At 46.6% G+C, this 24602-nt stretch overlaps 2 protein-coding genes across 6 annotated transcripts in view; one reads left to right on the forward strand and one right to left on the reverse strand.

Annotated features, from left to right (window-relative positions):
* The first annotated feature begins 1157 nt into the window (after positions 1 to 1157).
* Positions 1158 to 17603, forward strand: SLC5A11 (solute carrier family 5 member 11). The gene is made up of 16 exons (XM_073559272.1): positions 1158 to 1398; positions 2649 to 2816; positions 3240 to 3311; positions 3553 to 3657; positions 8353 to 8412; positions 8494 to 8598; positions 9709 to 9814; positions 9888 to 9968; positions 10656 to 10861; positions 12529 to 12664; positions 12745 to 12852; positions 12986 to 13136; positions 13210 to 13378; positions 15568 to 15783; positions 15901 to 16039; positions 16169 to 17603. Exons 2-16 carry the CDS (start codon positions 2694 to 2696, stop codon positions 16378 to 16380), a joined length of 1989 nt encoding a protein of 662 aa, XP_073415373.1. The 5' UTR covers positions 1158 to 1398; positions 2649 to 2693; the 3' UTR covers positions 16381 to 17603.
* A 1257-nt stretch (positions 17604 to 18860) lies between these two features.
* ARHGAP17 (Rho GTPase activating protein 17) overlaps positions 18861 to 24602 on the reverse strand; it is a 74434-nt gene continuing 68692 nt past the window's right edge. The window contains exons 20-21 of one of the 5 annotated variants that reach the window (XM_073559280.1): positions 22155 to 22185; positions 18861 to 20133 (exon numbers count right to left, since the gene is read on the reverse strand). In XM_073559280.1, coding sequence (XP_073415381.1) covers positions 22178 to 22185 — 8 coding nt within the window. In that variant the 3' untranslated portion in view covers positions 18861 to 20133; positions 22155 to 22177. Of the gene's footprint in view, positions 20134 to 22154; positions 22186 to 24444; positions 24469 to 24602 lie in introns of all 5 variants that reach the window. The other 4 variants (XM_073559279.1, XM_073559278.1, XM_073559277.1 and 1 more) reach the window with 4 other exon arrangements.

Raw genomic sequence — 24602 nt, forward strand, 5'->3', positions numbered from 1 at the left:
AACTGGTGAAACTGGTGCCTCCACCCGTGATGTCATCACAAGACGATTATACTTTTATATTCCTGCTGAATATTAGCTTCCTTCCATTATTGAGATGCACCCGAATGGGACATATTTCCAGAGATTTGCATATTCATCGTACACACTGCTCTTCCTGATCCTGGGGGTCCAGGAATTGTCCCAGAAACAATAGTCATCCCTTATCCACAGGATTGATAAATCTATTATCACTGAGCTGTACTGAGCATGTGCGACCACCATACCTACCAAGAGTTAATGGAGCAGTGGTCGCACGTGCTCAGTGTCGCTCCATTCACACGGGGGCTTTGGGACCCTGTTCTCATAATCCGTCCCAAGCGATCGCACAATTATCATCTATCCTATGGATGGATATGCTTGCAGTACACAGTATCCGTTCTGCCATGCTGGTTAGCCCATTAATGTATATGGGTCAGCCTGTTGTCACAGCTCACCTCCTCCTTCTACTGTGCAATGACTGATAACATCTCTATATACAATAAATAACATAGGAGCCACCTTTCACAATAGCTAATGTCACAGCTCACCTCCTCCCCCTCCTATACAATCACTGATATTGACTCTATATACAGTAGATAACACAGAAGCCAACATTCATAATAGGTGATGTCACAGCTCACCTCCTTCTGTACAATGAATGATACCTCCACTATATATACTGTAGATGTCACAGCTCACCTCCTCCTTCTGAACAATGACTAATAACACCTATATATACACTAGATAACACTTTACCCACCATTCACATTAGGTGATGTCACAGCTCACCTCCTCCTCTTGTACAATGACTGATAACACCTCTATATACAGTAGATAACACAACACTTATCATTCACAATAGGTGATGTCACAGCTCACCTCCTCCTTTCCCTGCACAATGACCTCTGCACAGACTATGCCTACCACACTTTCCCATAGAAGTGAATGATTCTTCTCCAGTCTGCTGTTTCCTAGGGTTCAGGTGCCCCCCATAATCATTTACAGACAATAAAATAAAAAATGCAGAATCCGAAAATAAAAATCAGATTAGAAAAGAAGAGCGATCTGACTGAGTTTAGCGTTACCAGAAGCAGCTTCGTCCCAATTATTTCCTGCCCATGGGATTGGGAGTGCCACCTCCCTCGCTGGTCCGACACCTCTCTAGCACCCTGGAGCTCGTGCTAGCCTGGCACAACCTGCTGAGATGCCGTGTACCTGAGCGGCGTGGTACAGCGATCTCCCCACTCCTCCATTTTACAGTTTAACCACAGGCTCACACTTTGGAGTTTGACCCCAGATGCAGAGTTCTCCGGGAGTCCTGCTGTTTGCTCCTTTCTCCTTCTGCCTTGGGTCTGCGGAGACGCATCAAGCTGGCACTTGGTAAGAACCAACCACAGGTTCCAGGTGGAATGACAAACACTGTGGGACAATGCCCTCCTTTGTCACAGGGACATATTATCGGATTGTGGGGTGTGATGGGGCAGAGTCTGTAAACAATCTGTACATAGGCAACGACTAGAGTCCTTGATCTCTCCTGACACCATAATAATATATATACTATATACCAAGCACTTTTATATTATAGTTTTTATATCAATTTCTAATTTTTTGTTTAGGTCTCTGCTTGCTGGTAGTGAATAGAATCATTGTTTACAAAGGCTTGTCTTCAAAAAAAGTTCTGATCACATGCGGTTGGTAACGTTGTAGGAACTGCTATGGGGGCAAGTCTAGGCCCACAAAAGACTTCTTCAGTTTCTAAATGTAAAGAGAAAATAAAGATCCATTCATTGTCAGTAAGCAGAGATCTTGATCCTCTGTGGGTGTGATACCTAATTGTTCATTAGATTATATAGTAGTTATCTAAATTCCCTGAGTGCACATAGATGGAGATGATAACTTTATATATACCTGCAGTTACCACTAGAGGGAGCTCACTGCAGACGATTATATTTTTATTGTTATTTTACTCTGCTTTTGCACTTTACTTAGAAGTGGGAGCTACTGAGCAGGAAGGGGCAAGGCCAACAGCAACTTACTATATCTACATAGGAAATTGATGCAAATATCTACGCCAGTTCATAGATTTCAGCTTGCTTAAAACCACTCTATCCGGCGCTCGGCATTGTGCTTGGTGATGTACGGCTGCATGCAGCTGCTCGGCCATAAAACTCCCGGCGGAGCGCAGCGTTTGTGCTGGTGTTATACCAGATGAGGTCTGGACTCTGCAGTTATGGGGTCAGCAGAGCGTTGGTGACATTTCTGCCCTCTGCCCCTCAGCACTTGCCCCCCGCTCTGTAACGTTACGGGGTCTCCACTTTGTGACTGAGTTGCTGTGATTCCTTCCATTTCTTATAGGTGATTGGGAAAAAAATGAAGAGGGAAAAAAATAGTCCTGAATTAACTTGTTACCTGATGGCAGGGCTGCAATACCACTCACATCCTATGGAGAAAGGTGGCGCTATACCTGGGAGAAAGTCAGCATCTTTTAATATCCCTTTAAGCATCTGTGTCTCATCTCCTGTAGATCCCCGTTCACACCTAATGACCTACTTTCATCAGATTACGACACAATGAGCCGAGATTAACCCTTGATTGCCTGAAGTCATTTTTATTCTTCCTCTGATTTGCAGCCTTGATGCAGATTATTCCGAATTATCAGCTGTGTATCCCGGAGAATGGAGACCACCGCCCCCCAGAATAACGGAACGGGGAACCCTTTCCCCAAGAAGTCGCTGGAAGTTGTGGACATTGTGGTTCTCGTCTTGTACTTTATATTTGTGCTGGGAGTTGGCTTATGGGTAAGAAAACACTTTCCCGTTCATATTTCATAAGTTCGGTACCTTCGAAGGGTGTGTAGACTTTTGCAACCATTTTGGTTGTTACATTGCCTCTCAGATCATCTTTGTCCGTTTCGTGTATGCAGCTCCCATGTGATTGTATGTGTCTCTATGGTTACACACTATAAACAATCCCTATGCTGTGTGTTGTCATGGGTAACTACAGGATCAGACTACACAGGGTTTATTTGTAGTCTGTAACCATGGAGACACATACAATCACATGGGAGCTGCGTACACGAAACGGTAGAGTTTAATGTAGGCTATTGGGAAAGTTTCTGTAGTTTTTTCGCAATGAACAATACGCGGATCTCTGGTTACATCCCTATCATAAAGACGTTGGGAAATTCTGACCACTAATAAAACTTATCTTCTTGCCTTTAGTCCATGTGGCGCACAAAGAGGAGCACAGTGAAGGGTTATTTCCTGGCCGGGAAGGACATGGTGTGGTGGCCTGTAAGTATCACTCTACCAACCCTTGGATACACGGTGCACGAAACAGCGCCACTCTTATCCAGAAGCTGTGTCTGGCATTGCAGCAATTATTGGTATGGGGCTGAGCTGCAATACCAGACATAACCTGAAAACAAGGGTGGCGTTGTTTCATTATAACCGATGAACTATGGTGTAAGTTACAATAACTTCCTATTACATTGACTATATCAGCAATGTCTGTAGCCACCATGTCTGTCTGCAGGTGGGGGCCTCCCTGTTTGCTAGTAACGTGGGCAGTGGGCATTTCATTGGCCTGGCAGGATCCGGAGCAGCTTCAGGAATTGCAGTCACCGCCTATGAATGGAATGTAAGTACGGCGCCTACCTGTGGCGGAATCCCGACATGACACCTTGTAATCCTCAATACAAGCATTGTCCTGCTGGTGCAGTCACTGTGTGTAGTACACAATTCAGGATCAGTAATGTATGTACACAGTGACTGCACCAGCAGAATAGTGAGTGCAGCTCTGGGGTATAATACAGGATGTAACTAAGGATCAGAAATGTATGTACACAGTGACTGCACCAGCAGAATAGTGAGTGCAGCTCTGGGGTATAATACAGGATGTAACTCAGGATCAGTAATGTAATGTATGTACACAGTGACTGCACCAGCAGAATAGTGAGTGCAGCTCTGGGGTATAATACAGGATGTAACTCAGGATCAGTAATGTAATGTATGTACACAGTGACTGCACCAGCAGAATAGTGAGTGCAGCTCTGGGGTATAATACAGGATGTAACTCAGGATCAGTAATGTAATGTATGTACACAGTGACTGCACCAGCAGAATAGTGAGTGCAGCTCTGGGGTATAATACAGGATGTAACTCAGGATCAGTAATGTAATGTATGTACACAGTGACTGCACCAGCAGAATAGTGAGTGCAGCTCTGGAGTATAATACAGGAGGTAACTCAGGATCAGTAATGTAATGTATGTACACAGTGACTGTACCAGCAGAATAGTGAGTGCAGCTCTGGGGTATAATACAGGATGTAACTCAGGATCAGTAATGTAATGTATGTACACAGTGACTGCACCAGCAGAATAGTGAGTGCAGCTCTGGAGTATAATACAGGATGTAACCCAGGATCAGTAATGTAATGTATGTACACAGTGACTGCACCAGCAGAATAGTGAGTGCAGCTCTGGAGTATAATACAGGATGTAACTCAGGATCAGTAATGTACTGTATGTACACAGTGACTGCACCAGCAGAATAGTGAGTGCAGCTCTGGAGTATAATACAGGATGTAACTCAGGATCAGTAATGTACTGTATGTACACAGTGACTGCACCAGCAGAATAGTGAGTGCAGCTCTGGAGTATAATACAGGATGTAACTCAGGATCAGTAATGTAATGTATGTACACAGTGACTGCACCAGCAGAATAGTGAGTGCAGCTCTGGAATATAATACAGGATGTAACTCAGGATCTGTAATGTAATGTATGTACACAGTGCCTGCACCAGCAGAATAGAGATTGCAGCTCTGGAGTATAATACAGGATGTAACTCAGGATCAGTAACGGAATCTATGTACACAGTGACTGCACCAGCAGAATAGTGAGTGCAGCTCTGGAGGATAATACAGGATGTATCTGAGGATGATCAGTAATGTGATGTATGTACACAGTGACTGCACCAGCAGAATAGTGAGTGCAGCTCTGGGGTATAATACAGGATGTAACTCATGATAAGTAATGTAATGTATGTACACAGTGACTGCACTAGGAGAATAGTGAGTGCAGCTCTGGAGGATAATACAGGATGTAACTGAGGATGATCAGTAATGTAATGTATGTACACAGTGACTGCACTAGCAGAATAGTGAGTGCAGCTCTGGAGGATAATACAGGATGTAACTAAGGATGATCAGTAATGTAATGTATGTACACAGTGACTGCACCAGCAGAATAGTGAGTGCAGCTCTGGGGTATAATACAGGATGTAACTCATGATAAGTAATGTAATGTATGTACACAGTGACTGCACTAGGAGAATAGTGAGTGCAGCTCTGGAGGATAATACAGGATGTAACTGAGGATGATCAGTAATGTAATGTATGTACACAGTGACTGCACTAGCAGAATAGTGAGTGCAGCTCTGGAGGATAATACAGGATGTAACTAAGGATGATCAGTAATGTAATGTATGTACACAGTGACTGCACCAGCAGAATAGTGAGTGCAGCTCTGGGGTATAATACAGGATGTAACTCAGGATCAGGAATGAAAGTTTTTTTTTTTTTGGCACATTATTGTTATGTTTTGGTTCTTAATGTGAACCTTTCTCAAGCCTTTTTCTATTTTATATATATATATATATATATTCAGAAGTTACTGTAGGCAGGTGTGTAGCATTTTTTCTAAAGTAAGAATTCATCCAAAATTAGACATGTTAATTGTTAATTTTATCAATTAATTAACTATAAAGTGAATGTACAAAAATGAAATCTAATTCCCATCAGTATCTGGTGACCGCCCGTCTCCTCCATCATCAGTATCTGGTGAGCGCACGTCGCCTCCATCATCAATATCTGGTCACCGCAAGTCTCCTCCATCATCAGTATCTGGTGACCGCATGTCTCCTCCATCAATATCTGGTGACCGCACGTCTCCTCCATCATCAGTATCTGGTGACCACCCGTCGCCTCCATCATCAGTATCTGGTGACCGCCTATCGCCTCCATCATCAGTATCTGGTGACCGCACGTCGCCTCCATCATCAGTATCTGGTGACCGCACGTCTCCTCCATCATCAGTATCTGGTGACCGCACGTCGCCTCCATCATCAGTATCTGGTGACCGCACGTCTCCTCCATCATCAGTATCTGGTGACCGCACGTCTCCTCCATCATCAATATCTGGTGACCGCACGTCTCCTCCATCATCAGTATCTGGAGACCGCACGTCTCCTCCATCAATATCTGGTGACCGCACGTCTCCATCATCAGTATCTGGTGACCGCACGTCTCCTCCATCATCAATATCTGGTGACCGCAAGTCTCCTCCATCATCAGTATCTGGTGACCGCACGTCTCCTCCATCATCAGTATCTGGTGACCGCACGTCACCTCCATCATCAGTATCTGGTGACCGCACGTCTCCTCCATCATCAATATCTGGTGACCGCACGTCTCCTCCATCATCAGTATCTGGTGACCGCACGTCTCCATCATCAGTATCTGATGACCGCACGTCACCTCCATCATCAGTATCTGGTGACCGCTCGTCTCCTCCATCATCAATATCTGGTGACCGCACGTCTCCTCCATCATCAATATCTGGTGACCGCACGTCTCCTCCATCATCAATATCTGGTGACCGCACGTCTCCTCCATCATCAATATCTGGTGACCGCACGTCTCCTCCATCATCAATATCTGGTGACCGCACGTCTCCCTCATCATCAGTATCTGGTGACCGCACGTCTCCCCCCATCGTCAGTATCTGGTGACTGCACGTCTCCTCCATCGTCAGTATCTGGTGACCGCACGTCTCCTCCATCATCAGTATCTGGTGACCGCACGTCACCTCCATCATCAGTATCTGGTGACCGCACGTCTCCTCCATCACTTCTTCTCGTCACTTGTGCACAGTTCTTGGAGGATCTCAGCAGGAGGTTGTAACAGACATCTTGGAGACCTGACCCCAGATCTTCTGTGTATGAGGCTTGTGCGGATCCTTCTGTCTCTTTATCTGATCCCAGACAGACTGGATGATGTGCGATCAGAGCTCTGCGGGGGCCGGATCATCACCCCAGAACTTCTCGGTATCAATGACATCTGCTGGATGTTGGGGGTCGTTGTTCTGCTTTAGAATAAATGTGGAGCCGATCAGTCGCCTCCCTGATGGTATGAAATGATGGAGAAATGTCTGCTTGGATTTCTCCACATTGAGGACAACATTAATCCTGACCAAATCCACAACTCCACTTTCTGAAATGCAGCCAGGAACTTGCAGGACCTTCCACCTTGTTCAATGTTCCCGCAGACCCTCATTGTTATGCCGCTCTGCACATTTTGACTCCTTAATCCAGAGCACCTGGCGCCATTATTCTGCCTTTGCCTTTTTGCCATGTTAATGGTCTGGCTTATGGCCACAGTTCTTCCTTGAAGACTACTTCTGGCCAGACTTCTCTGATCAGTAGATGTGTGTAGCTGGGTCCCACTGGTCACTGCCAGTTCTGAGCTGATGGCACTGCTGAACAGGTTCTGAATTTGAAGGGAAGGCAGTGTTATGCATCTGTCATCTGCTGCAGTATTTCTTCTTGTCTGGCCACAGAATCTACAATCCTCATAGTTGCACATTTCTTATTGCTTTTTTCTAAAAGTCTGAACAGCACATCTTGAAGCCCCAGCTGCTTCACAATCTTTGCCTGGGAGACTCCTTGCTGATGCAGTGTAAATACCTTGTGTCTTGCTGCTGTTCTCAGCATTGCCATGGTGAACATGTTACATGAAACTGTCTTCCACAACCTCACCTTTGTAGCAGAGTTTGGCTGTTCCACACCCTGTTTGGAGCCTCCTACACAGCTGGTTCTGTGTGCAAATACCTAGAATTGATGCTGATTTGAAGGTAAAGGGCGCTCAACAAATCTTGATCTGATTTTGATTTCTCTTTTTGTTCATTCACCTTTTGTGAGTTTTGTTAGTTGATAATAGGGTGAGGTCAGGGGTGTCACTATACGGGGGGCCGGGGTTGCTTCACCGCCGGGCAGGGTCCCTCTTACAGCATTGGGACCTTTGATCGGGATCATTTGTGTCATCGCTGGGCCTGTACTATTACCCCATTCATTATTCTGGGCAGGTTTCACTTGTTGGCAAGAATTCATGATAATGCTAACAAGTTCCTGATAGTCCAGTAACACGCAGCGTGCTGTAAAGTGCTCCTGCTGATCGTTACTGAGAGCAGGCGCCACCTGCTGGTCACAGTTCTCACATGTAGGAATGTCGGGGCCATCAATATAAAGGATTATTAACCTTTCGCTTCCCTGCAGGGCCTCTTCTGCGTCTTGGTGTTGGCCTGGTTGTTTCTCCCTATTTATTTATCAGCTGGGGTAAGATGTCCGATTCCTCTGTCCTGAGACCATCTGTGTGGTCAGTGGCAATGTCACCTCTCGTACGTGTCTTATCTCCAGGTCACCACGATGCCCGAGTATCTACAGAGGCGCTTTGGAGGGAAACGGATCCAGATTTATCTCTCCATCCTCTACCTGTTCATCTATATATTCACCAAGATATCGGTAAGATTCCAGAGCAAGTGATCGAGGAGGCGCTGATCGGAGGGACAAAGGTGGGAAAATCCAACCGCGCCCCAATCCAACAAGTCATGCCCTCTCCTCACCCACATCTAAAGCAGCACCCCTGTCCTATAAACCATGCTCCCTTATAAGCCAGACCCAGGTCTGAAAAAGCCACACTCTATCCCAGTAAACCACACCCACATATGAATAACCCACACCCCTCTTTATTAACCACACCCACATATTAAACCACACCCTATTCCAGTAAATCACAACCTCCTCATAAACCACACCCACACCCCTTATTATAAACCATACCTACATATGAATAAACCACACCCCTTATTATAAACCACTCTCACATAATAAACCACACCCTATCCCATTAAACCACACCCCGTATAAACCACACCCACATATGAGTAAACCATGCACTCCTTATAAACCACACCCACAAATGAACAAACCATACCCCTTCTTATAAACCACACCTACATGTGAATAAACCACACCCACATAGGGACAAACCACACCCCTTCTTATAAACCACACCCACATATGAATAAATCACACCCTCATAAACCACACCCACATATGAACAAAGCACACCCTCCTTATAAACCACACTCCTTATAAACCACACCCCTTCTTACAAAACCACACTCACATATAAATTTCACATCCATTACAATAAGCCCAACCTTCCCTAAAAGAATATGTCTACATAAGCCCCACCCTCTTCATACACCACACCTACATGTCAGTAAACCACACCCATATATAATTCAGTCCCATTTAGTTGAGTTCCTAAAAAAATCACAGACCCAATATTTGTCTTTGTTTCCGGGCGTGTGCAGGTCGGCAGTGACATGGCGTCCCGATCTCTGGTTTTATGCAGAGCTCCAATCCCCTGCATATTGTTACATGATAAAATACCTGCAGTCACCACTAGAGGGAGCTCACTGAATTCTGTTTATTCATTGCTCAGTAATAATCCAGCACACAGTGAGCTCCCTCTAGTGGTGGCTGCAGGCGCACAGAATGTTTTCAGTTCTGTGGGTGCAGTAGATTTGGGTTTCCCTTTCGGCTTCTCATGTTCTGCTTTCCCAGGTGGACATTTACGCCGGCGCACTATTCATCCAGCAGGCTCTTCACTGGGACCTGTATGTGGCGGTGATTGGATTACTTGTTATCACTGCGATCTATACCGTGGCGGGTGAGTTGTAAGCGCCCATTAGGTCTTGAAGGAAGATTAGGATGATTGATTAATATTGGTTCTTCCATTGCAGGGGGCCTGGCAGCCGTCATCTATACGGACACCCTGCAGACCGTCATCATGATCATCGGGGCTCTTATTCTCATGGTCTTTAGTACGTCTGTAACAATGTGCTTCAAGCCTATCCTTGCCTAACTCTCGCAGCTGAGGGTTTGTTACAGTTGCATCCGGTCGAGACAATCCTCAGTTTGGTTTCAGGACTTGTACATTTTACTGATGCATTGCAACAAACTAACAGCTCAGGACAGATACTGATGTAGCAAACCCTCAGCTGTGAGAAGTATTATGTTATATGAATACATTGCATCCTTTCTGCCCAAATTGCTGGGAAAATAAACTTTTAGCAAATATGCAAACAATGATACATGTGGCTGCCTGGTGATCCCGAGCCTGACAAGTGATGAGGCCAGGGGCATAACTAGGCGCGGGCAATTGCTGGGCGCCAACAAGATGTTTTGCTTACATTTGGGTTATTTAGATGCAGGGTGGGGGCAATACCATGAGCCTTTTACCCCAGATGAAGTCCTAGCTACAGCTCGGGCACGGCTCCATTTATCCGGCCCCAGGCCGCCCCACCATCAGTGGTGTACTGCGCATGCGCCACATCCATGCTCAATCGACTGTCCAGCTCCAACCTCTCCATCGCTGTGACGGTATGTTTCTACAGCTGGTGCAGTCCACTACCTGGCGCTATTATTGGTTTCATAGGTGGAAAGGAGCCGAGTGCCGCTTTATGGTGGACGCTTGTGCACTGATCTTCGATCTACTGATTTTCATGTAGGCTTCATAGAGGTGGGTGGATATACAGCTCTGGAGGAGAAATATCTCACTGCGATCCCATCGAGTCACATAGAGAACAGCAGCTGTGGCATCCCTAGAGAAGACGCGTTTCACATCTTCAGAGACCCGGTCTACTCTGATCTGCCGTGGCCCGGCGTCCTGGTGGGGATGACCATCCCATCTATCTGGTACTGGTGCACCGATCAGGTGAGAGCGCTGCAGCTTCTTACAGCAATGACACCTTATAAAGGAGGGAATAGCCTGATGGGATAAGTGAGGACAGGAGACAGTATACAACGTCTCAGCTCTGAGCGGTTGCCTCTGCTTGCTGTGATTATTTCTTCTGGCTCACATGGAACGTGACCACTGCAGACGATCAGTGGCTTCTGTTTTGACTGCAGTGGTCTTCTGACAGATTAAGAGAAAATCAGTAGACCAGAGGGGGAACCAGCAGCAGTACAGAGGAGTGGTGGGAGTCTGGTATGCTTTGTTTACTTCACGACCTCCAGGAGTGCATTTTCAAACTAATTAAAAGTAATTGAAAACCCTTTAAATGCATGTTGCATAAATCTATATGTAGTGAGCTCCCCCTAGTGGTTGCTGTATAAATCTGTATGTAGTGCGCTCCCTCTAGAGTTAGCTATATACATTTATACGTAGTGAGCTCCCTCTGCTAGAGGCTGTATAAATCTGTATGCAATGCACTCCCAATAGTGCTGGATGTATAAATCTGTAGGTAGTGCGCTCCCCCTAGTGGTTGCTGTATAAATCTGTATGTAGTGAGCTCCCTCTAGAGTTAGCTATATACATTTATACGTAGTGAGCTCCCTCTGCTGGAGGCTGTATAAATCTGTATGCAATGCACTCCCAATAGTGCTGGATGTATAAATCTGTATGCAGTGAGCCCCCCTAGTGGTAACTGTATACTTCTGCATGCAGTGAGCTGCCCTAGTGGTGGCTGTACAGATCTGTAGGCAGTGAGCTCCTCCTATTGGTGGCTGTACAAATCTGTAGGCAGTGAGCTCCCCCAAGAGTTAGCTATATACATTTATACGTAGTGAGCTCCCTCTGCTGGAGGCTGTGTAAATCTGTATGCAATGCACTCCCAATAGTGCTGGATGTATAAATCTGTATGTAGTGAGCTCCCTCTAGTGGTGGCTGTATAAATTGTGTACTGAGCTCCCTCTAGTGGTGACTATATAAATCTGTATGTAATGTGCGCCCACTTGTGGTGGATGTATAAATCTGTATGATATGAGCTCTCCTTAGTAGTTTCTGCATAGATCTGTATATGGGTAGCTTTGCCTAGCAGTGGATGTGTAAATCTGTCATGAGCTCTCCATAGAGGCGGCTATTTAAATCTGTATATTGTGAGTTCCCTCTAGTGGTGGCTGTATACATCTGTGGGTAATGAGCTCTCCCTAGTGGTGGCTGTATAAATCTGTATGCAGTGAGCTCCCCCTAGTGGTGGTTGCATAATCTTCATGCAGTGAGCTCCCTCTAGTGGTGGTTGCATAATCTTCATGCAGTGAGCTCCCTCCAGTGGTAGTTATATAATCTTTATGTAGTGAGCTCTTCCTAGTCATGGCTCTATGAATTTGTGAGCTCTCCATGGGGGAGCCGTACAGATCTTTATGCAGAGAGTTCCCCCTAATTGTGGCTGTAAAAAAAAATCAACTAGAACATAGCTCCTTTATATAATACAGAAATGAATCACCTGACGACTGGGGACATGAGCTTACCTGCGTACTTCATCCAGGGCTCGTCCATGCGGTCTGCTGTATGGTCGTTACATATATATAAAGCACTGGCCCCGGAGATCCTGGCTCAGATTAGCAGCTGCTGGTAAATGGTCGTCTTCATTGTGTCCCCAGGTGATTGTCCAGAGATCTCTGTCTGCCAAGAACCTCTCTCACGCCAAGGGCGGCTCCCTATTAGCTGCTTATATCAAGTTCCTCCCCCTGTTTATGATGGTGCTTCCAGGAATGATCAGCAGGGTGCTTTTCACAGGTAAATTCCCCGACCTTCGCTTGGGTTGGGTCTTGGAGGTCTTTGGATGACGGAAATAATTCTTATCCACGTTCCATCAGATCAGGTGGCGTGTGCGGACCCCGACCTCTGCAAGTCAATCTGTGGGAACCCATCGGGATGTTCCGACATTGCCTACCCCAAGATGGTGATTGAATTACTGCCAACAGGTAATATGGCACCTACAGTAGTGGTGGACAGTAGGGTGATAGTTCACATATAGGGTTGTATATTAGGACCATACCCACACGACCTTTGGTATTGGGGGTGTTGTCTGTAACTCCTCTCTGCCTTTCCCCCTAGGACTGCGAGGTCTGATGATGTCGGTTATGATCGCTGCCCTCATGTCCTCACTGACCTCCATATTTAATAGCGCCAGCACCATTTTCACCATGGATCTGTGGCGTCACCTCCACCCACGCTCTACAGAGTGGGAGCTGATGATAGTGGGGAGGTAATGGGCTCAGCCTTACAGTTCTCATCTCTAGGACCACCATGTCTATGTCCTTACGTCGTCCTCGTTTCAGGGTCTTCGTGCTAGTGCTGGTTGTCGTGTCCATTCTGTGGATCCCGCTGGTCCAGGCCAGCCAGGGTGGTCAGCTCTTCATCTATATCCAGTCCATTAGTTCCTACTTACAGCCTCCCGTGGCCGTGGTCTTCATCCTTGGCTGTTTTTGGAAGCGAACCAATGAAAAAGTATGTGGGTCTTTATCTACATGGTCCATTCATTTCAGTGCTGCGTTTTGGTAGTTCCCGTTTTTTGACCTGGATAAGGAAGGGGGACTGCTCTACTACTGCTCTAGATTCCATAATAACAGGGTCTGTACCACAGGACTGGCGTATAGCAAATGTGGTGCCAATATTCAAAAAGGGGACAAAAACTGAACTTGGAAATTATAGGCCAGTAAGTTTAACCTCAACTGTGGGTAAAATCCTGGAGGGTTTTCTAAGAGATACTATACTGGAGTATCTGGAGAAGAATAACCTTATGACCCAATATCAACATGGGTTTACAAGAGACCGTTCCTGTCAGACTAATCTGATAAGCTTTTATGAAGAGGTAAGTTCCGGACTGGACCAAGGGAATGCAGTGGACGTGGTGTACATGGACTTTTCAAAAGCTTTTGATACGGTGCCACACAAAAGGTTGATACATAAAATGAGAACAAGGGGGATAGGGGAAAATATGTGTAGGTGGGTTAAGAGCTGGCTCAGGGATAGGAAACAAAGGGTGGTTATTAATGGAGCACACTCGGACTGGGTCACGGTTAGCAGTGGGGTACCACAGGGGTCAGTTTTGGGCCCGCTTCTTTTTAACATATTTATTAATGACCTTGTAGGGGGCATAGAGAGTAGAATTTCAATATTTGCAGATGACACTAAACTCTGCAGGGTAATTAATACAGAGGAGGACAATTTTATATTACAGGAGGATTTATGTAAACTAGAAGCTTGGGCTGATAAATGGCAAATGAGCTTTAATGGGGATAAATGTAAGGTCATGCACTTGGGTAGAACGAACAAGTTGTATAATTATGTGCTTAATTGTAAAACACTGGGCAAAACAGTCACTGAAAAAGACCTGGGTGTACGACAAACTCACATTTAGTGGCCAGAGTCAAGTAGCTGCTGCAAAGGCAAATAAAATAATGGGATGCATTAAAAGAGGCATAGATGCTCATGAGGAGAACATAATTTTACCTCTATATAAGTCACTAGTGCGACCACACTTAGAATACTGTGTACAGTTCTGGTCTCCGGTGCATAAGAAAGACATAGCTGAACTGGAGCGGGTGCAGAGAAGAGCGACCAAGGTTATTAGGGAACTAGGGGGTCTGCAATACCAAGACAGGTTATTACACTTGGGGTTATTTAGTTTGGAGAATCGAAGGCTTAGGGGTGATCTTATTACAATGTATAAATATATGTGGGGACAATACAAAGACCTTTCTAATGATCTTTTTACTCTTAGACCTGTGACGGGGACAAGGGGGCATCCTCTACGTCTGGAGGAAAGAAGGTTTAAGCATACTCACAGACGCGGATTCTTTACTGTAAGAGCAGGGAGACTATGGAACTCTCTGCCATATGATGTTGTAATGAGTGATTCACTAAAAAAATTTAAGAAGGGACTGGATGCCTTTCTTGAAAAGTATAATATTACAGGGTATATACACTAGTCTCCTTAATATTGCGTTGATCCAGGGAGCTAGTCTGATTGCCGTATGTGGAGTCGGGAAGGAATTTTTTTCCCCAATGTGAAGCTTACTGTTGCCACATGGGTTTTTTTTTGCCTTCCTCTGGATCAACATGTTAGGGCAAGTTAGGATAGGATATGGGTTGAACTAGATGGACTCAAAGTCTCCCTTCAACCTTAATAACTATGTTACTATGTTACTTGGATCCATTAATAATAATAATCTTTATTTTTATATAGCGCTAACATATTCCGCAGCGCTTTACAGTTTGCACATATTTTCATCACTGTCCCCGATGGGGCTCACAATCTAAATTCCCTATCAGTAAGTCTTTGGAATGTGGGAGGAAACCGGAGTGCCCGGAGGAAACCCACGCAAACACGGGGAGAACATACAAACTCCTTGCAGATGTTGTCCTTGGTGGGATTCGAACCCAGGACTCCAGCGCTGCAAGGCTGCAGCGCTAACCACTGAGCCACCGTGCCGCCCTGCCGATCTCCATTCTTGGAGATCCAATTTGATTGGCAGCACCGATCATCAAGCAGTTGGCATCTCCAGAAATTCCCACTGGTGGGATTCCTCCAAATGATCAATGTCGGGGGTCACTCCATGGCCATGACGATCGCGTTCCAGAACATAAAGCATCTTGCAACCTCCCTCACGGTCTGTAAATGCCATGTCTTCCAGGGGGCATTCTGGGGCCTGACTATTGGGTTGGTGGTTGGAATCATCCGCATGGTGCTGGACTTCGTTTATGCCGCACCCCAATGCGACCAGCCGGATACGCGGCCATCGGTGGTGAAGTACATACACTACCTGTACTTCTCTATGATCCTGGCGCTACTGACGCTGATAGTCGTGGTATTTGTCAGTCTGATGACCAAGCCCCCGACCAAGGAAATGGTAAGGGACCATCTGGATCCAGCCGCTTTATTATAATTCTTAATTACTCACGTAGCTAAGAATCATAAAACTTTGCTCTGGTCCTCACTGACGTGAAACGTCTCCTTTATCCTTAAGGTCAGTCGTCTTACCTGGTTTACACGTTTTAGTAAAATAGAAGGAAGCCCGGAAATAAGAGAAGACGTCACAAGAAACAGTGTCACAGAGACTCCCGCCGAAGTGAATTCCCCAGATGTCAGTAGTAACAAGTCCACAGGTAAGATGTAAAAAAAAAATTAAAATAATTGATCCATGGAAACAATCAGCATTCCTAACAGGAATTGGGAGGGACCTCATACAGTATTTACCTCCCCGAAATTGTGTTTGACGTCATTCTTTTCTACAGAAAATGTGTCCTTCACAATCCGCCTGAAGAAAGCCATCCTCTGGTTATGTGGGATGGAAAAGGACACGAAAAAGGATGACGAGACCAAGGTGGCCCCAGAAGAATCCCCTGAAGTTCTGCTCTACGAGAGTCCGGTGGCGTCAACGATCCTGAATGTGAACCTCATCATCTGCTGCAGTGCTGCCATCTTCCTGTGGGGATATTTTGGGTAGGGAGGACACACAACGCCTCCTGCCCATTGCACCTTTTTTTGGACAGAGCACATTACTCTCATGGGTTCGATGTGAAGGTCATTCCTTCCTCAGGCAGCGCTCGCCCGGTAGGAACTGTTGGGGCCGGCTATTCAATGTGATGACTTCAGAGAGAAGGATGCGAGGCGTGAAGCTCCAGTCGTAGCATAAACAGCAGGAAAGGTCTACCAAAACAGAAAAAAAACACTAAATATGCCCTAAAAGACTGTTCCAACATCCACATATGATGGATGTTCCTCTTATTTATGAAAATACTGTTACTCTGTTATTGGACTTTCATAATAAAACCAAAGTGTCAGAGTACGAGCTCCAAAAATGGTTCTTCCATTTGTGAACAAGGGGGCATGACTTTTTACTGTCTTTTCTTTATCATAAGTCGATTTGTTGGATGAACACAAAGCATCAGATATGGAATAAGACTGGTTAAAGGGACCCATACCGACCCTTGAAGACCACCAAAAGTGTCAGCATTGGCATCACAACTATGAAAGGTGTCAGATCATGCAGTAGTATCACAGCTCGCTGGGAATAAGACTGGTTAAAGGGCCACATACTTACCCTTGTAGACCACCAAAAGTGTCGGCATTGGCATCACAGATATGGAAGGTGTCAGACCATAAAGAGTATTGCAGCTCACTGTGAAGGAGACTGGTTAAAGGGCCACATACCTACCCTTGAAGACCATCAAAAGTGTCAGCATTGGCATCACAGCTATGAATAGTGTTAGACCATGCAGAGTATCACAGATAGGTGTGAATGAGACTGGTTAAAGGACCCCATACTGACCCTTGTAGACCACCAAAACTGCCTCATTGCCATCACAGCTATGGAAGGTGTCAGACCCTGCACAGTATTGCCGCTCGCTGTGAAGGAGACTGGTTAAAGGGCCCCATACCGACCCTTGAAGACCACCAAAAGTCCCAACAGCTCTCTGCTTCGTTTTTGATGTGACATTTGTAAATTAAACTCCAGACATAAGAATTATCCTCACAACCATTATTTTTTATTTCCTTAGAAACAGGAAAATTTATTTCAACAGAAACCTTCTTAAAGTGTGCCAAAAATATATAATTTATATCACATTTGTATCTGTCCGACTGTATCCAAAGTACATAATAAATGCCGCCGCCGCTGCGCGCTGTGGGAAAACAGCAAAAAAAAAAAAAGGGGGGGGGGGGGGGGCAGCACTGTATACAATGAGCAGATAGCCGAGATGGAGAAACCGATGCAACATTTTTAATAAAACATTTAGAAGAAAAAATATATATATTTATATCTCGCTCCGAACCTGTGATACGTATAGCGGCCAATAATAGGTCGATGTACATCCAAAAGAGATGGGACCAGATCATAGCGGTCTACACGCCCTGTACATAGGAAGTGGCTTCTATCGCCACCTGGAGGTTGTGAAAGGCACTGCACAATTTTAATTTATTTTTTTCATCAATTTTAATATCTTTTCTTCTTCATCTAAGTGTCCGGTCATGAAATGAAATGATTCCTGTGTTTCCTTTCTGCTCAGTGTCTATTGATAAGGGGTCAGGTGCAGCCAGCCATAATTTGGTGGCGTCCATGACATCTGCATTAGGGCTGCAGGGTCTGGACGACCCCCTTGAATCCCATAAGGGGCAAAGCAAACACCTAGTTCTTGGTGCAGCTGTGGTCACCACTAGGGGGAGCTGTCTGCAGCCCACCTATGAGTCAGTCGTCAGCTCCCCTAGTGGTGGCAATAGGCAGTCTAGAGCCTATGGAGTATCTCTACAGCTACAGTATGTGACAGAAGGAAGGGGAACATTTTCTATTGGGCCGAGTGAAGAGCTGGGAGCCATAGGCGTTAGTAAGGGGAACAATGTTTTGTGGACTTAACTCTTGCAAGGAAAGGTGATGACAGATAGGGTCATATAGTGGTGATCTGTGCAGTCACAGGGGGCAGATCCCAATCTGTTCAAGTATCAAAACCCCAAATATCAGAAAATGACAATTATTAAGAAATGGGACACGGCCCTGGTTTAGTAGGCTGCCCCCTTCTGCGGATCCCCCAAACACGGACAACAGTCTCCCGATCCCCCCCGCCAGACGGCAGTGCTCCGACCCCCCCCCCCGCCAGACAGCAGTGCCCCGATCCCCCCGCCAGACAGCAGAGCCCCAATCCCCCCCGCCAGACAGCAGAGCCCCGATCCCCCCCGCCAGACAGCAGAGCCCCGATCCCCCCCGCCAGACAGCAGAGCCCCGATCCCCCCCGCCAGACAGCAGAGCCCCGATCCCCCCCGCCAGACAGCAGAGCCCCGATCCCCCCCGCCAGACAGCAGAGCCCCGATCCCCCCCGCCAGACAGCAGAGCCCCGATCCCCCCCGCCAGACAGCAGAGCCCCGATCCCCCACCAGACTTCAGAGCCCTAGTCCAGAGACTCCGCTGCCGATCCCTGCACAGCCGCTTATGTAAAGGGGAAGTAACATGGGTGAAACCCAAAGATTTGGGGGGGGGGGGCACCATACAAAGCGATGGCCACTATGGTGTCACTTTATAAGATGGGAGTACTCCTAGCATCTGCAGTTTGTACTCATGGGGACATATACACCTTCTTGTTTTTTGGGCGTCAGGGACCATGAGCCGAAATCGCCACCACCTAAAGGGTTACGCTGCCACCTCTGGGCTTTTTTAGTGATTATGATGGGTCCCATAGTGGATGTCTCTAGTGATTGGGGGAAGGGATATTAATCAGTACGTTGTCCTGGGTTATGTCTAGCGGAGGGTTTAGGTGAAGCAAGACCCCGGGTATCCTCTCTGAATCTACACACCACACACCGTCCTGAATCAAGTCCTTGCGCTAGACGAGCAAATATGCAAAAAAAAAAAAAAATAATGGTGGTGGCAGCAGCGCAGAAAATCCTAAAAATATAGAAAAAAAAAAAAAAGTAACCCTAATAGACCCTTAGAGGTTACATGAACAGTGAACAGGTTCCTACCGACAGTCTCAGGCCCCCCGAAGGTGCGTATAGAGGGGGCGCAGAGGGCTACCCTCCATAGATGGTGACTGCATGCCAGCAGTTCCCATAAAGACTATGTGCCCTCGACATCGTTGGGTTTCGCAGCTTCGCTCACACTTTCTGACTCTTCCATCTGAAATATGCAAAACGGTCGCCATTCTTTTTTCTTTTTTTCTTGAGACATCCAATTGCTTGGAGCACAAAGGGTTAAGAGACAAAGGGAGGGGGGGGGGGGGGTCAAAATAAACCAAAAATGCATGGAAGTGTATAGGTGGAATGTCTGCAGGGGCTTCTGCCCCTCCGGCTATATACGTCATCTTAATAGTGGCATAAACTAGAAATATATATTCATATAGACTGGTCCATGGGGTCCTCACAGGCGACCGGTGACCGGCACAAGGCCCGGGCCGCAGCCAGATCTTTCGGAAGGCAAGACGCACCAGGTCATTGAAAGTCCTTCAGAAACCGTATGTAGAAAAACAACCAGGGAGGAGAAGGAAGCAAGGAAGGAGCTTCTCGCTGCTGGGTCTTGTGGAGACCCCATCTTCGCTGGTCTGAGGGGGTCGGAGCATCTGGATCGTTGGAGTGCAGACCCTCCTCCGACGTGCGTCTTACAGTGCAGTGCTCTCCACGTCTGTGTCGAGGAGGACGACCGGCAGCGGATGAGGATCTACAACGGGAACCGTGGATACAGATTCAGCAAGAAGATGATGGCCTGATACTGGATCTGGAAGGAAAGATGGACGTCAAGAAAAAAAAAAAAAAAAAAAAAAAAAAGACAACAGAAATTCTCAGCATTTTACGATCTACGTAGGATTTTGTAATTCCTTTTTTTTTTTTTTTTTTTTTTACTTGTCTTGTACCGGTTTGGAGTCAGCTGGGGTTTCCATGCGTGTCTTTAAAGGGGACGTTTAATTAGGACAATCCTTTTATGTTAGAAGGGTCAGCCGATGATCAGTATGGCAGTCAGTAGTGCAACCTCCTGCGATCGCCTGTAATCTATGTGATTGAATCTGGCGGTTTCGCTTTCCCCACAGCATAACCGCAGGAGAAAAAGGGTATTACACAACTGCTGCAATACACGGACATGTCGGGTCCTCCAGAAAGGCTATCCTTGTAGCTAAGTGAATATAATGAGGGTTTCCGGCCAACTAAAGTGTTAATAACTGATCAGTGGGGATGCCGAACATTGAGGACCATTTCTTTAGGGAAAGTGAATTATGGGGGCTCAGATGTCACTTATACTAACAATGTGGCCACATGACCGGCTATAGGGAGGCAAAAATTGCTTCAGGTTTCAATGGCAACCAGTAGAATGATGAATGTGAACAGAACAAATAAACTCGAAATCTGTACAAAACAAGTATAGCAAAGTAAATGCAAAACGCCCAAACTTTGCAAGAAGCATCGTGCCTCTTAAGGGGAGATTATTTTGCATTAGTGAATGTGAAAAAATCTCATGTGTGATGTAGAAGCAATAAATCCTGATACGTGGCCCCTCCATATCATTAGATGCTGCATATATACTGCACTGCTGTGTCACTGATTGCAGAGGAGATGGGCCTATAGTGCAAAAATAACAGGACAGACTGCAGTAACACCCCATGGCCTGAAGAGGTCACTGTTTTCTTATTAAAAAAAAAAAGTTTAGGAGGGCGTGCAAAAGTTGACATGTTCTTTATGGCCCGGAGGAGCATGCTGCGTCCTCCAGAAACCAATGTGAGCAGTCATAAAGCCATCAGATGGTGTAAAATTACTTATCAAAGTTTGTATATATCGTGTATATGGGCAGACAACAGTGACCCCTTCAGGTTGCATCAAGACTTTTAAAGGGGTATGCCAGCATTAAACATGTATTGGGTACCTCCAGGGTAGGTGATAAGTGCTAGATCTCTTGGCTTTGACTCCTGAAACTGGATCCCGGTCCCATAGGCCAAACTATGGCAGGAGGAGAAGTATGAATAGAGCTGGAGTGCCACGGTGCTTGCTCTATTCACTCCACAGGGTTGCATTCATGCAGCCAAGGGGAACATAGGACAGGGGTCCGCATAATCTGACCTTTATTACCTACCCAATAGATACGTGATACATGCCACAGCCTGGAACGCCCCTTTAAGAAAGCAGGGAAAACTCCTTTACAAGACCGCCAGTGAGAGTGATGGTGGAAACAGGGCGTAGTTTAACCCTTAAAGACCTATCGGGTCACATTGGTGTCAGCGGATCGTGTGTGAAGGGGAAATCCACTGGAGACTCCGGTGGTCGCCAACTGAAAAACTACAACTCCCAGCATGCCCTGCAATGTTGGGAGTTGTGGTTTTGCATAAGTCACAAGTTGGAGAGCACTGTTATGATATAGTCTCTGTATTAGGAGTTCCCCTTTAAACAGGTGTTACAGCGGCATCTCATAATGTCCTGGATTGGGTTAATGGAGTGAAGTAAATCACGTTTTGGGTGGGTGTTCACTACCTTAGTGACGGTGTATTACCATGAATGCATAGAGGGGGCACGACCGGTGTCTCATCGGGGGATCTTGTGCTGTTGCAAACCTTGACCGTCATGCCAGTGCGCGGGGGTCCAGGAAGAGGCGAGGCGGACCCCCGGGGAGCCCACATGCTGTGTTAGTCGGTGCATTACAAGCCCGGTTAGGGCCACACACTGTTAGTACCCAGCACACACACACAAGCGTGATTGCGGGGGGGGACGAGTGTCAGTAACGCGTGTTTGGGCCAATCACGGCCGGTTCCTTACCATCGCTCCTTCCCAATCTCACATCAAACATCTGAATTGTTCGATAAAATGGTTTAAAGTTAGAATCCGGCTGCAAACACGGAATAAGCAGAGCGCAGACAGCCCCCCTAACATCCCGCTGCGCCTTATGACTACCCCCGGGGTCTGACACAGTAGAGAGTTATTTCAATTCCCCACAATTCTAGATCATAGTTCTGTATTATTCCTCTGTTATTCCTCCTGGTGATGTATGAATAAGCTGACAACTGGGCGTTAACCCCCGATGGGGGCGTGTAACGCTGTCCAATCACTGAGCACAAGATCAATGAGACACGCCCTATTGGCAACCCTGATGTTATTCATGCGATTCCAGGAGGGACAACAGAGGGATGTCCAAGTTTGATCTCAAGAATGAGGGTCTCCGACCCCCACCAAGTCCTCCCGTGTGAATGAAGCGGTGGTCGATCATGTGTACAGTGAGCATCTGCGGGACTGACAATGGAGTACATCGCTCCGGTATCTGCCGCGGACCCCAAGAGTCTGTGTACATGCCCGACTGCCACTCTACATAAGCAGGGGGCATGCAGGACCCCCACTCTCAATCAGGGGTGGCCGACCACCAATCAGACAACTGCAAATAAGTTTTATGAGCAAACTCCTATAAAACTCATCCTCAAAGGAATGGAGGATGAGGCGGCTGTCCCCGCTGACAGCAATGAGAGGTCTAATCCTGGAGACGGCCCTGTGACAGCACAAACGGCTTTATCACCCGCTGCGCTGCGGAGGTCTCCCACCTGCGGCTCTTCAGCTCTTGCAAAACGGCATGCTGGGAGTTGTAGTTTTTTCAACAGCTGGAGAGGCACAGGTTGGCGACCGCTGCTGTAACGTAAACCAACATCTTGCACTACCGGGGTATACGTAGGGTTAAACATATAACAGCGCCCAGAGCCGATCTCCTGACAACGGCCCATGGGCCGACAACACCCACCCGGCTCTGCTACATACACATCACATCTGCAGGTGCAGGGGGACACATAAATCAGCAAGCCATGGCTAGCACTATGACCCAGCGGGGGAAGGATTGAGGGGTCGCACATCACTATGAGCTACTTTTTGGGGTTCACCAAAACCTAATCCTGCACAGTTGTATGGAGCAGCCGTGCGGTCAGATACTGGGGGGGGGGATTTGTGCCGGTCTTGGGTTGCAATATTGAAGCGTGAACATGCTGCAAATGTATGACCACCAAATGATTATTTACCCCATACAGTTCTCATTGGCTCATGTAAAAGGGCCTTTAAAGGGGTTATTCCCACCGTCATAGATGGATATTATGGGATAGATCTGGTAAATACTAGCACTTTTGAAATTTAATTTATATTAAAATTTTCAACCGTTCATGAAATATTAACACTTTTCTTTTGCTTACAGTTCGTTGCCTTGGAGACCGACCACTGCTGCTGTCTAGCTTGTAAGTGCTGTGCTGAAGCTGGCCGGGATCAGGTGTAGCAGCGCATCCCAGCTTCAAAACAGGCTCAATAGAAAAGAGCTGAGAATGTTCTGCGGATCTAGCAGCGGTGGTCGGTCTCCAAGACAACAAGCTGGAAACAAAAGTGTTGCTATCTCAAGAACGGCTGAAAATTTTAATGAGCAGCAAATTGCAAAATTGCTTGTATTTACCAGTTCTATCCGACACTATCCATCTGAGAAAACTCGCTTCCTCACCATTTTTCAGGATCTAATTTGCTGTCAGTGAATGGAAATACACCGCTCAGAACAGGTAGCTGGGGCACCTGATGGCAGCAATCACCGATGGGCTGCAGCGGTCACACGTTGGGATATATATATATATATATTGTACTATTTCCTGCCAGAAGCAGAGAGTACAGATACATTTTTTCAGTCTCTGGCTCTAACAAGTTTATTCCCATTAAGTGACAGCAAGCAGAGATCTTGAATGACAAAGTCTATTGAGCAGTTGCGGACAGTTCTTTTTTCTGGCCCGGTGACATTAGCAGCAGCGAGATTTGGCGATCTCTTCATAGCCACCATTACGTGACTATGATAACGAGCCGCAATCAATGCGGAGTGATTCCTGGGGTGAATCCAGATTCTGAAGAGGCAGATATGGTGCACAGGGGTGACGAGGTGCAGATTTAGGTGTCGGAGGAGTGCGGGGGGGCGGGGGGGGGGGACTGAATAATATTGGGGATGAAATGGAGTGAGATGGATATGGGGGGGATGCCGGGAGCACGATGCAAAAAGCTGTCAGCACGACACAGGAGCGGTGCACGGTGCCAGCGGTGTACAAACCTTAGTACCGGTCATTTTCCCAACCTGTTGGAGGCACCATAGACAGAACTATTAGGAAGGCACATCACAGCCCACGGGCGCCACCCGTCCGACCCCCTATTACCTCCTACGTTACTTTTAGTGCCAAGCTGAAAGCAGCAGCCAGTGATTGCCAGCAT

The sequence above is a fragment of the Dendrobates tinctorius genome, unplaced genomic scaffold, assembly GCF_039654945.1.
Source record: "Dendrobates tinctorius isolate UK_male_01 unplaced genomic scaffold, ASM3965494v1 ptg000267l, whole genome shotgun sequence".
NCBI lineage: Eukaryota > Metazoa > Chordata > Amphibia > Anura > Dendrobatidae > Dendrobates > Dendrobates tinctorius.

Bases quoted from the DNA above. Each gene is read 5' to 3' on its own strand.
- SLC5A11 (XM_073559272.1), top strand. From the start codon at position 2,694: ATGGAGACCACCGCCCCCCAGAATAACGGAACGGGGAACCCTTTCCCC. The intron at 8,413-8,493 runs GTAAGATGTCCG...TCTTATCTCCAG, and splicing joins CTATTTATTTATCAGCTGGG to GTCACCACGATGCCCGAGTA. The intron at 13,137-13,209 runs GTAATGGGCTCA...TCCTCGTTTCAG, and splicing joins GAGCTGATGATAGTGGGGAG to GGTCTTCGTGCTAGTGCTGG.